The sequence below is a fragment of the Hordeum vulgare genome, chromosome 7H, assembly GCF_904849725.1.
Source record: "Hordeum vulgare subsp. vulgare chromosome 7H, MorexV3_pseudomolecules_assembly, whole genome shotgun sequence".
NCBI lineage: Eukaryota > Viridiplantae > Streptophyta > Magnoliopsida > Poales > Poaceae > Hordeum > Hordeum vulgare.
Genome location: NC_058524.1, coordinates 184685584 through 184699166, shown reverse-complemented (window position 1 = coordinate 184699166; position 13583 = coordinate 184685584). Strand labels below are relative to the sequence as shown.

At 42.9% G+C, this 13583-nt stretch overlaps 1 protein-coding gene across 4 annotated transcripts; it reads left to right on the top strand.

Moving 5' to 3' along the window:
* Positions 1–7183: 7183 nt before the first annotated feature.
* LOC123407326 (ranBP2-type zinc finger protein At1g67325) lies at positions 7184–12126 on the top strand. Of its 4 annotated transcripts, none has more exons than XM_045100434.1 (10): positions 7184–7383; positions 7521–7566; positions 7661–7773; positions 7893–8160; positions 8518–8588; positions 8759–8810; positions 8899–9008; positions 9803–9833; positions 10037–10188; positions 11718–12126. In XM_045100434.1, exons 1-10 carry the CDS (start codon positions 7372–7374, stop codon positions 11907–11909), a joined length of 1047 nt encoding a protein of 348 aa, XP_044956369.1. In that variant the 5' UTR covers positions 7184–7371; the 3' UTR covers positions 11910–12126. The 4 variants fall into 4 exon arrangements, with proteins under 4 accessions (XP_044956369.1, XP_044956371.1, XP_044956372.1 ...); XM_045100436.1 differs by having other exon boundaries at positions 11509–12126; XM_045100437.1 differs by lacking the exon at positions 11718–12126 and adding an exon at positions 10353–10660.
* Positions 12127–13583: the final 1457 nt, after the last annotated feature.

Genomic DNA, 13583 nt, shown 5'->3' with positions numbered 1-13583 from the left:
ATCTAGCGGAGAAGACATACTTAAAGAGCCCCCAGTGGGGAGGACATCCAATGAAGCACTCGCAGAGGGTGACGAATGCACAAAGGTGAGCTATTGTGTTCGGAGGAAAGTGATGGAGCTGCGCCCCGAAGTAATTCATGATACCTCGGAAGAAGGGATGGGGAGGCAAGGAGAAACCTCTGGCCACATGGCCGAGCAGCAGAACGCGCTCCCCCTCCTTCGGCGCCGGCTCCGTCTCGCCTTCCGGCAGCCTCCAGGACTTGTTGACGACCATGTCATGCTCCACCAGCTCCAGCACGTCGTTCTCCGTCACCGAGGAGGGGAGGAAATCCCCCTGGCTCCAGCCCACAGGCAGTGCCCGTTGCCGCCGCTGAGTAGAGGCCGCCCCCTTCTTCTTCTTCTTCTTCGCCTCGAGCTTGCTGGTATGCCCCTTCGTCATGGCGAGGGCGACGGATCCGCAAAGGAGGAGGGGAAGGAGGTGGCTTGAGGTGTGCAGAGAGCTGCGGGAGGAGCGAGATTAATGAGAGGAGGATGAGCAGCGCAACAGGAAATCCCGTCGGGGAGGCTTAAATAGGCTTCCGACTGGGTCACTAACAGGTGGACCCAAGATCTTATCCCCCCAACCGGCCGCTGCAAGAATAGTGGAGAATATAATGGCGCGGTAATCGAGGAGGCAAAACCTACTCAATGGCGATGTCGTCAACCCCGCTGAGCGCGCGACAACCGAAATTTGAGGATCCCAGAAAATCCGGCGCTGTCAATTTGACCAGTCACGTCGAAAGATTCCGCAGAAGCACTCGGTCCCTGATGGTTCGTTTCACTGGTATATTCACTCGGATCACTGGTTGAAAGGATAAAATGGATCGAGGCAAACGACGCTAAAGTCACCTCCATACCAGTCGGTTCCATACTCCAGACATCACTTCAGCGTTCCAACCCCGATCCATTCGGGGACTAATGATGGGGTTATAGTCCCAGGGTAGGGTCATAGGCCTGCCCTATAGGTCCTACCCAAGGACTACCCTTCATAGAAGACAAGGCCCTTAGACAGTTCCGACTGAACTAAGGACGCCCTCATCATCCAGTCGGTGACGATCCACTCGGAGCATATTTAACGTACTGACTGGAATCCACTCTGTACATCGTAACCTCCCATGAGGGCAACGGTCATACGTTTTCATACACCATTATTAGCATTTAAAGCTTACGTTACATGTAACGTAAGCATTTACTCGCCACTATTTCACCCCTGTCCACCGGGACATTATGAAGGGCAGCGCACTCTATATAAGCCGCCCTTCACCACTGGTACGGGGGTTGGCACTTGCTGTAATCCTATAATCCACTCGACACAAAGCTCCCAAGAGCACCGAGACGTAGGGCTTTTACCTCCACCGTAGAGGGGCCTGAACTCATACATCCTCGCCGTAGCTAAGGCTCTGCCCATACTTTCGTACCCCATACTTCTACTGTCAGACTTATACCCACGACATTCCCTTTGTCGGGCTCCAGGATGAAGAAATCAACCGTTGCATTCCTTTTAGAGAATGTAACCTAGACATCATTTACCTTTCCCTGGATTTCAGAAATATCACCATTAGCATGTTCATGATAAGATGAAAAATTGTCCATGTCTAACCGGAGAGAATCATAAACAACTTTTGGCATTGTAGAAACCATGGATCCAATATCACAATAAGCAAGGAAGTCTTGGTTAGAGATGCTAATTCTAACAAAAGGTTCCCAATCATCATCTATTTTCAAAATCTGTTCCTTATCAACCATGGGTTTCTCTCTTTCTCTTAAGTCTAGAGCATCTATTTTCCTTTCAATGGTAGCAAGTTTATCTATAATAGTGTCATATCCATGATTATAAACAAGATTATTAGATAGACCATGTATAATATCAAGAGCTCTTGCCTCACCACACTCTAAAAAATCTCCTTTAGCTATAATATCAAGAGAGTGTTTGCACCATATAAAAGACCATGATAAAAATTTATAAGCACAATTTTGATAGGTATCCAAGGCATAATTCTTTTGTGTGCTTCAGAAATTCTATCCCATTCTTCCTTCATATTCTCTCCATTCCTTTGATGGAAAACTAGGACCTCGGATTCCTTCCAAGCATCCATTCTTAACATGCTTGACAACTAAAAGCAAAGTAACTAAATGTTTTGTGGTTTTTGGTATAAGACTCTAAAGCAAAAACTAAAAAAGCAAGCTAACAAGACTAAAAAGCAAAGGTAAAGGATAGCGTGCAACTCCCCTATCTTGAAGACCGGAGTCCCCGACAACGGCGCCAGAAAACTTTGCTTGATGAAGAGATGATGTATATACTTCTCGCTCCTCGTTGGTTACCCCAAGTGGAAGGTTGAGATGTAGTCAACAACAAGTTTTCCCTTACACGGGAACTGTAAGGTTTATCGAACCAGGAGGACTCCTAGGATCAACAAGTAGGTGTCTTCCACCCTGGCGCTAGCAGAAGACGCGGACCAACACACACAACAAATAACTTTGCTCCCAACGAGTACAGAGAGATTGTCATTCTCTCCGGCCTTGTAGTTTGCAAAGGATCAAAACACAAGCGGGAATAGTGTTAGTGATTTCAACGGAAAAGTAAATGAAAACGGTAAATGATGGAGGTGTAAACAATGACGGTGACATGGACCGGAGTCACATGATGTTCACTAGTGATGTCTCTCTCCCAAAAGATGATAAACAACTATGCTTGGGTAAACAAATCACAGTTGGGCAATTGACATAATTATGAACACACCACAATGTTAATTATGCTACTTGATAGTTAGAGGTTCAATAGTAATGGGCAGTACACCAAGGCAAGTAGACCATTTATTCATCAGCATCTACTTACTAATCATCCACCTTGAGATATCTATCCATAACATCTCGCCGGTATTAAGTTGCGAGCCCCATCCAAAGTGTAAACTCAAAGCAACGGACAACTGCATTAACGAACTATGCGTAAGGTAAACAATCCTTGCAACCGTGGTCACAAGCATCGTTGTTTTCTTCCTAGTGGCAACAGCACATCCCCTAGTCTCATGTTTCTGTCACTCAAGCTAGACATCGAGGGGCATGAACCCACAATCATGCATAACGCTCCCTCTTGGAGTTACACTCTACTACTCGGCCAAAGCAATAAATAACAATGGAGAACATGCATGAATTACTAAAGCACATAATATAAAGGGATAATCAAATATATAACTCATAACAATATGAACATAATCTCGTAATCCATCGGATCCCAACATAATCTCATAATTCCGTTGTGATCCCATCTGGAGCCATGTTCCGGTGCCCTGGCGGAGGAGGAATCAATCACGAAGGGCCTCTACATCAACCTTGCTGAACCCATAGTGATGTGTGATTAGTCTACCACAGACCTACGGGTCCAAACTAGTACCTAAATGGCTCTCTCTCTCTCTCTCTCTCTCTCTCTCTCTCTCTATATATATATATATATATATATATATATATATATATATATATATATATATATATATGATCTTTCACACAAAGTTCAAAGGGTTTCCGCGGTTATCTATTCATTGTAATTTTCCTTGTGGTGTGTTTGTTGAGATCCGATGAATTGTGGGTTTATGATCAGATTACTCATGAATAAATATTGAGTCTTCTCTAAATACTTTATGCACGATTATTATAGCTTCATATTTCTCTCCGATCTATTAGTTTGGTTTGGCCAACTAGATTGATTTATCTCCACTCGGAGTGGTCCGTTGTGATGGGTTCAATCTTGCGGTGCTCAATCCCAATGACAGAATGGGACATGACACGTATTTGTATTGCTGCCATTAAGGATAAAAAGATGGGGTTTATCATATTGCTTGAGTTTACTTTGCCGACATCATGTCATCTTGCTACAAACATTACTCAGTTTCATACTTAATACTCTAGATGCATGCTGGATAGTGGTCGATGAGTGGAGTAATAATAGTAGATGCAAGCATAAGTCGATCTACTTGCTAATGGGCGCCATGCCTATATATATGATTATTGCCATAAACAAATATTTCCTAACTATGCAGTATTCTATCAATTGTCCAACAATAATTTGTTTACCCATCATATGCTTTCTTTGAGAGAGAAGCCTCTAACGGAAACTATGCCCCCGGGTCTCCAAAATATATTACTAAAACCCTACAAATGTTATTGCCATTTAATTTCTATTATTTTATTTTATATTTATATTATCTATCTATCACTATTTAATCCTTGCAAGTAACAAGTTCAAGGGTCTTGATAACCCTCTTGCCCGCATTGGGTGCAAGTGTTTGGTTCTTTGTGTGTAAGTGATGGCGACGAGAATTTGCGCGGTTCTCCTATTGGTTCGATAACACTGGTTCTCACTGAGGAGAACACTTATCTCTACTATGCTCCATCTCCTCTCCTCTTCGGAGAAAAACCCAACGCAGTTTACAAGTAGCAGTTATATACGCTCTCGCTTAACGGTCTACAAAGGTACGCAAACACACTCTCCCCCTTGTTGTTATGCATCTCCATAGATAAATCTTGGATGTTCATAGGATTTTTTTTTATTTTCCATGCTTCATTCCCCATCAATATATATATACCACCATATCTTGTGCATGTATCCACCGCCCGCCTACTCTGCTTGGAGGTACATGCCATATTTTTTTGTTCGTAAAAAAAATACTCCCTTTGTTCCAAAATCGTGCTATTACGTGATACTTCATGATGTCTTCTTACTCATTTAAAATGTATCACAAATGTTTCATTCAAAAACGCTATAACTACAAAAATTTCCCTAACATGCGCAACTTATTCCCCCACTAATCACCCCCTAAATTTCAGGGTGGGCCTACACCGAGCTAATGACTATTAAAAAGTTGCCAAATCACCGTGTAACCCTCTCACTATGTAAGGATTACATAGGTGTAAACAAATCCATGTTTCATTTTAGAGTGAATTGGTTGGTACATGGTGAAATACTCCTTGTGTATCAAAAACATCTTATATTTTGATATAGAGGAGTATTACGTTTTAGAGTGAATTCGGTGGTACATAGTGAAATATTATGATATATTTTGAAACATTATATAAGATCAACAAAACCTCATGTGATACTAAACAAGGAAACTTTTTGTTGGGTGGAAATAAATAATCAAGAATGGGTCAATGAGTCTTATGCAGCTAGTGAACACAAGTTCAATGCAGTCGACAGAAGTCCAAGCAAGTTGACATGACAACTAGATCAAATGAGAAGGCCAAATAAAGGCAAAATAGAATAGTGAATGCAAGAAACAATGGAGCCCAAGACTAGATAAGGCCGAACTAGTTAAACGCCCATTCTGCATGGATAAAGCATCATGGTGCATCCTTGACTATGGGCACACCCACCCACCCACCTTTGGTTAGTCTTTATGGGCTCGTGTGCCATATTTTATCATGCTACCCCTTTTACCCCCACCATCATTGATATCCATGGTCAATTGGCAAGGCACCCTCCCTTGTATACAACCTTGGTGGGTGTAAATTATTCACTCACTATTGAATAGACTTAAGGGCAGGGCACTATTGCTATTCGTCCCTTTGACAGCCTCAAGTCGCATTAGAATCAAGTCTAAGGAATCACATTACGAATTAGATCGACCTTTAATAGGTTTAGGGAAAGGGTTCTGAGGGGACATATGGAGGACGATCTCAAATTATGGGGCAAAAGGACCAATCGCTTTGACTTTGCTTGGTCCAAAATCCAATTTGAAACAAAATGATCGTCTAATGCCAAAGTCAATCTCACTCAGTCGTTTACTCATGGCGTGAGTTCACTAGTATGAATCGAAGCCTCCAACAATCCATCCTAACCTCGAGGTCCACCTTACATAGATTATGTCGTGCTCCATCGAGGCGACTATATCTATTAAAAACATTGTCGTAACACCCACCCTTGCTAACTTACTAACTATCGGAGTACTAACGATAGCCATTTTGAAAGTTGTTTCTTTAACAACAAGACTGGCGTCGGCTATTGAGAATCCTTAACATCATCTGAATCTGCGATCGACGAAGCTAGATGGCCCCACCGACACGAGCCTCACATGAGGTCGATGCACCCATCAAGAAAAGAGCCATAGCGACATGGTTATTAAAAAGGAAGGACACCACTTCAAGAGGCTGAGAACGGAGGGCACACTATCCAACAAGATGGAACACCAGGAGCTAGCCTTGTCAACTCTCTTGCAACCATCCTCGCAGAAGTGAATCTTGGAGGGTGTTGCCATCACAACTTGCACCACTGTCCGACCCATCGCAGCCCTAAGGTCTCCAACACCACCCTCGAGTTCGAGAGAGGGTTTCAAGGAGTTGAATACAACTCACAGACTATGGCCATACAACCCCGCACGAGGCCATTCTAACATAGGACTAGGTCGCGCTTCGTCAAGGTGACTGGACCTATTGAAATAACATCGCTATGTTACTCTTGTCAAATGTACGATAACCTTTGCTATACCCCATAGCCGAAAGTTATTTCTGTAACAACAACATTTTGGCAAAAATCATTAAATGCAACATGTATCTTAAAGCAGTGAACGACGATGTATAAATGCATGGGATATTAAATGCAATTCTTAGATGCATGACAGAAAAATCACTCTTTGTTTTGGGGCATCCTTGGTTCAAAGGATTCCTCGAGGAATTTTTGACACTCCAATCATTTGAGTGCCTTTCTATAGGGGTTGTTTGATTTATAGGATTGCAATTCATAAAAATTATTCTTCATTATTCATATGTAATACTTCGTTCGATTACAAATATAAGATCTTCTAACATTCTTATGAATCGGATGTATATAGATACGTTTTAGGATGTTTGTTTAAAGCGACCCACTTGTTTTTAGAACAAGTGTCACACATGGCATAAACACATGGCAACTCCGAACGTTTTTATGACAAATTTAATGACACGAGGATGATAACTTTAATAATAACTTTAGTTGTAGAAAAACGTTAGGGCCGAAGTGCTTTGTGATACAGTGTGGTACTTATCATTTGAGTTTTTTTTATGAAGAGAAAGTAGGATAGACCTCTATTCTCGGGGAGATTGTAAAATGGGCCATAATTGTTTTTCCGCCCAAGGTAAAAGGCCCGAACGGAGGCAGCTCGGTATACGCCGTACTTTCCAGCCCCGTACGCCCTATACAGCGCCCAACGCGGAGGCAGCCACCAAACCAGTATCGACAAGACGTCAAAACCCTAGACCGGCGACGCGTTCCCCTCTCTCGCCGCCGGATTCCCCTCCGCCCGCGCGTCTCGCGGACGTCTTCGCGCTCTCCGGCTGCTATCCCCGGTTCGCTCACCACCAACAATGTCTTCTCAGGTGAGTCCACTTCGTCTTCCCAGATCGAATTGTGAGCTCGCTCGAATTGCCCTCGACGTCCGCCCGCCGCGGGGGTGAAACCCCGACGCCGCGGCACCAAGTCCTTCGCCGCGCTCATACCTCCTTTGCGTTTGCAGATGGATAACCGCATCCAATCGGCTGGAAAGCGCGCGCGCACAGACGGTAGGTTGCTCAAGCTGTTCCGTTCATCTATTTCCTCCCCGCTCTATGAGCTGTGCCTGAGACGATTTGCCTGCTTTGCACGAGCGACGTTCAGGTAGCCGGCGCGAGGACGACTGGATTTGCCCCAGCTGCAACAACGTCAACTTCGCGTTCCGCACCACCTGCAACATGCGCAACTGCGACCAGTCAAGGCCCGCGGATCACACGGTACTCTCGGCTCCTGCTTGCTGTTGTCGACTCAATCATCCGTTGGCTTGGATGCGTACCTGTTATGTGCTGGGTGTTTTGCATTTACCTAGTGCGGCTGTTGCTTTTTTGCCTACAAGGCTATGCAGACTCCGCCCCACTACTCGGTGCCGGGGCGTTACATGCCGCCGGGGACGCCTCCGTCCATGTACCTCACTGGGGCTCCTCCCCCGTATGGCTCCTCCCTCTATAACGGGCATCCCATGCCACGCTATGGCATTCCTCAGCTCCCTCCAGGTTCTGGATATCCCTATGGCTATGGCGGGCGAGTCCCGATGGGGAGCCCCTATGGGCCAATGCATATGGCGGCGCCACCACCGTATTCTAGTGGTTCTATGATTGGTGCAGGTAAGATGGCTATGATATGTCTGTTACTTTTTGATAGCGCTACTTTGTTGTGTGGTTAGCTGTTCAAATGCAATAAGCAATATCTGATATGTAAATAATATGCAACCCTTCATTTGTCTGAACTTGCTTGCCAGGAATGCTAGTAGAATGTCCAATTTATTTCTATACAATACTATCTATTATTGTACTGTGCAACATGTGTCTGTAATGGATGAATTACTTGTTGATTTCTTGATTTTTGATTTGAGGCAGTTGTCTCTCTGATGCTTGTTGAATAGAAGGTGTTTTTAGATCTGACCCAAATGTTGTCACACTGTTTCTTACATTTGTTTTTGAATTTCATTTCCCTGTAAATAGGTGGAATGTACAGCATCAGCATGCCCATGGATAGATATGGCTTGGGCTCACCTGGTGGTCCTGGTGCAATGGTAATTACTCCTTTACATATTAGTATGAATTACATTGCCACAATTGGTTGCTGCTACCTTTTGTGCCTTCTATTTATGTTGTGTGGGAAGGTTATTTCTCATTATTCTTGCTGTTTTGATGTGATTCACCATGCTAAGCAATCTACATGTCGTTTATTTATTTCTTGTAGGGCGCAAGGGCTGGTTCCTATTCTGACGAAGGCTTGCAGAAGAAATCTGCTGGTATAAATTTTCATTGTTCTTTTCACCGGTCAATCAATTTTGTTGGCACTCAGATTAATTCTCTGCCTCTTCTCTTGAACTATTTTAGGAGCTGGGCGTGATAATGATTGGAAGTGCCCTAATTGTAACAACATTAACTTTGCCTTTCGGACAGTTTGTAACATGAGAAAATGCAACACACCAAGACCTGACACCCAGGTTTGGCACGGTTCCTTCGCATTGAGATTTAAGTTCATATGTTATACTCCCTCTGTTTCTAAATATAAGTCTTTTTAGGGGTTTCTCTACGGACTACATACGGATGTATATAGACACATTTTAGAGTGTAGATTCACTCATTTTACTCCGTATGTAGTCACTAGTGGAATCTCTACGAAGACTTATATTTAGGAACGGAGGGAGTATTACTAACCAAGCCAACCTCATAATTGTGCTTTGAAGTTGGCATTGCTGCCGCAGTCCACAAGCTTAGTCATCTGTCTGAAGTATACGTGATGTGTAAAGCTGTTAAGTGAGATGATGTTCTATGTGATTCAACCAAATTTGCGTATTTGCTATTTATCTGTTGATCAGTGTATATGCATACTTGGACTTTTCTTGGGCATTATAGCTTCACTAGTTGTTTGATAACCATTTTTTTTCTTCTAAAAAGGTATTTATTAAATTCTTATCTGCTGTGCAAATTTGAAACTGAAATCCCTATGCATTACAACATACACATGCTCTGTCACGAACCAAACCAAGAACGGTTGTTCATTCACCTGGCAATGGGCATCAAGTCCATGTCAAGCTGTTACACCATTGCATTAGTGCTAATGTGGAGCATGATCAATTATTTTGAAGTGATTAGTGTATTTGGTTTTTTTTTTCCTTATGTTCTTGTTAATGTTGGAATGGCTATGTACTCATCATTTTTAGCTTCTTTTCCTGTTTCTAGAGCTAAATTGTTATGATTACTGTACTGATAACCTACATATTAACTCTTTCTGCAGGGATCCAAACCTGACAGTTCAAGAGCTTCAAGTAAGTTTTTGTGTTTAACATTATATACATGCTAGCCCCCCCCCCCCCCCCCCCCATCCCCCCCATATTAAAGTATTTTGCTTGTCTTGTTATCAGTAAATATTGAGCAACCCCTTGTCAAGATGTCTCTAAGCTTTGCTCTAGTTTATTAGATACGATTGAAACACTATTCAGTTATATATCTCTAACTTTGCACATGACAGAACCAAAGACTCCAGAGGGTAGTTGGAAGTGTGAAAAGTGCAATAACATAAACTATCCTTTCCGGACAAAATGCAACCGTCCAAGTTGTGGGGAAGAAAAGCCATTGCAGGCAAACAGTCCTGATGATCTGGCTACAGACCAGGACAATCAGGTATGTGATTCAGAACCTCCAGTATGGTCCTTGTTGTTTTCCGTGCCTTATAGAAAACCAAAAGCTGTGTGCCTTAAATATTCTATTCAATAGTTCCTTTCATTATTTGCCTGTCTCAATGTTCTCTTGTGCATGGCTTATATATCGTGTCCTTACTGTTACAGTGAGTCCTAGAACAGTAATGAGGGTCAAGAAGGTTCAGCGTCGTCGTCAAGTTTCAGTCTGAATGTCTGGGGTCCATCTGTGTCCGTAGTCGCTGCTGTCGTTTCAAGTTTCTTCCCCTTGGGACCATAGTTGAGTCACAGCCTAATGGTAAACGTTGTGAAGTTGGCAACTGGAGTCATGGCTTTTCATATCTCTACAGATTTTGATCAAGATATCCCATTTGTTAATATCCTCCTGAAATTTTATTTGCTTGTCGTGTACACTGGACTCAGGGGAAATTGCTATTTGTTATAATGGATTCTAGCTATATATGTGTCTTAGATGTCTTTCATCTACAGTGAAGTATTACATAGACTCCATGATTTTGTCTTGATTGTTTTTTTCCAAGTTATGTTTGTGGTCTTCAGTTTTAACTCATGTCCAGTTCTTTATTTTTGTTGTTGCTGTTAATGTCTATAATGGCTTGATAATGGTGGCTTATTTTTTATGAAAAAATCTAATAGATGTTTATGATAGATACTTTCAAGGTGGGATCCCCCCTTCCATTCAAAGTTTAGTTTACTTCGTAAGTTATGTTTAGGAGCCTTAGAGAAGATATTTCCGAGCACTTGGCTTGCACTGTTATGTTTTGGAAATTCTCGACAATTGGATATCGAAGAATCATAAATTGATAATTGTTCATCAGACTTGCTTCAATAAATTGATCATAATAAATTGATAGTTGGTCATAAATTGATAGTTGGTCTACAAATAAATTGATAGTTGGTCTACAAATAAATTGATAGTTGGTCTACAAATAAGATACATCGAACTCGCCATGGCTAATTCCACTACATATCCTCGTTATCACTGGAAGATTAACCTCCCCCTTTTGTTGTATTGGTGAAATGACTAGCTAAACATTTTTTTAGGCATATCTGTTCAGACCATGGCCTGTTTACCTTGATTTCCATCATTTTGGTAATACATTTACGAGGGGGAACTGCTACTCCCACTGTCCCAAGCTTGCAAAAACGCCTACATTGTGGGACGGGGGGAGTAAAACAATTTTTGATCCGTAACTTAGTCTGTCCTAGTACTTATCAATTTTCCTTGATGGTTAATAATAATAATAATAATTGATACATGCCATCTGCCATTTTTCGTGAAATAAAGGTTGAAGCTAGGCATGTTGCTTTCTAATGGACTCCCTAGAGCTCACCATTATCCTGTAATGTTCATATGCTACCATGTTCTCTGGAGCGTAGCAGAGATGATACATGATGGAACAGTGAGTTGTGCATAATCGCATTGTGGAGTGTGCATAACGTGGCATGCTTGGTTGGATTGGTGCTCTTTGACTGACTGGCTGCCATTGAAATTAGTTTTTGGCATGTAATACGGGAAAGCTTTTATCAAAGCTGCAACTTTCACACGACTTTGAAGACAACTGTGTTCTAATCGAGAAGGATCTTCCGGGCCATGCTGCTGGACTACCGGTACCGACGAGTTCGCATGCCTTGCGAATGGCAGCTCTCAATGAGTTGCAAGAGAGTAGTTTACAAGATGACAAGTAACCATTTCACTTTTCTTGGAAAACGTTTGTACTGTGTGGACCAATACTCTGTCAGGCAATCGACGGTGTTGCTCACAGCCATCTTGGCACAGCTTGGTTTAGATTTGTTTGTGTGCTTCCACTTTTGTTCACATTCTTGCAACTTTCTTTACTATTTTACGAGAGGATTGGTTGGCTTTGTTGATTTTGCAATCGATTATATATTCGTTTGAATCTGATGTAAACTATTCATTCTGCTACATTGTATTTCTTGGAACAACGATGTTCCCATATTGGTTGGTTAATATCGTTATAACCATTCGGCCAAATATTACAACGAAAGCTTATACGAATATCACGTCGATTTTGGTGAATCTATTTGACGGAAAAAGCACACACGCCAATAGTTGCCCCCCCAAAAGGCACGCTGCTAATCAAATCGTCGACACATGAATACCATCACGGTCGGGGGTAGTTAGCCGCCGCGCCGCGTACGGCGCTAAATCGGTGCAATATAATAAAAGAAAAATGGAAATCGGTTTATAATATAATAAAAGAAAAATGGAAATCGGTGCGATACTTCCGCGCGGCGCAAAGAGATATCTCTGACGTGGTGCGCGGGCGCAGTGGCATACAAGCGGCCAACTATCCATGCCAAACGTACACGCGACGTGGGCTCCGCGCCATGCGTGTGTGCGTGCGGCGTGAGGTCTGACTGTGCTAGACAATGGACATCCCCAGATGTACCTGATGCGTCCGTCGCACGCCGAAGAAAGCACGTGCATTACTCGCACCTGTATTCGGCGATCTCTCGTATTTCAATCTCTTCACATGTATATATATATATTTGGGAGAAGGCCCTGGATATATTACAAAGGTTCTACAAAACACCCTCAATAATAATAATAATTACGTAGAGGATCTGGAGCACCGAACGACCATTACCGTCGCGAGGACGAGGCATTGACATGTCGCTGTCGTCTCTCTGCTAACGGAGCTGATCTGATCTTGTCGATGATAGCCATGAAGTCTTCGTTCACATGCCCATAAGGATCAACACCCATAGTTGCGGTCGTCGATGTTGAACCCTTAATTTGACTTGAAGCGCCTACCATCAAATCTCGCCGTCACATAAACATGACAAAAAACCTTAACCTTACCACTCTAAGGAGGTTGCATGAATCTACACCAGAGCTCCGATGGCTCTTTCCCGACGAATAAAGTTGAGAAGGATCGAAGCCCGAAAGATTAGCTCGAACATGAAACGCCGTCATCCGCCAAAGCACCACCACTTTAAGACCCCCTCCCTCCTAAACTACTAGCCGGAAATGAGGCGTTGAGATCCCCTCCCCATCACCGGCCTCATGAGTGGCACACAACGAGGAGGTGGATCCGCGGGCTGGAAGGCGAAGCTTGGAGGGGAGAGTGCCCTAGCCGCCTCACGTGAGGCCGAAGGAAAGAGTTCAATCCTAGTTGAAGTAACCAACATATTTTTACACAACTGTTCCCAATTCCTCATGAAGAAAAGATACGTCAATGTGAAAACTATTGTTGGAAACAACTCATGTAAAAAAACATATAGACGGGATGAGACTCTCGTTAAAAAGAATAACGCTCTAGCAAAGAAATGGAGAAATTCGTAGAGACATCGTCTTTCTATGCATTCAAATGACACAATACCTATTGATAACCCATA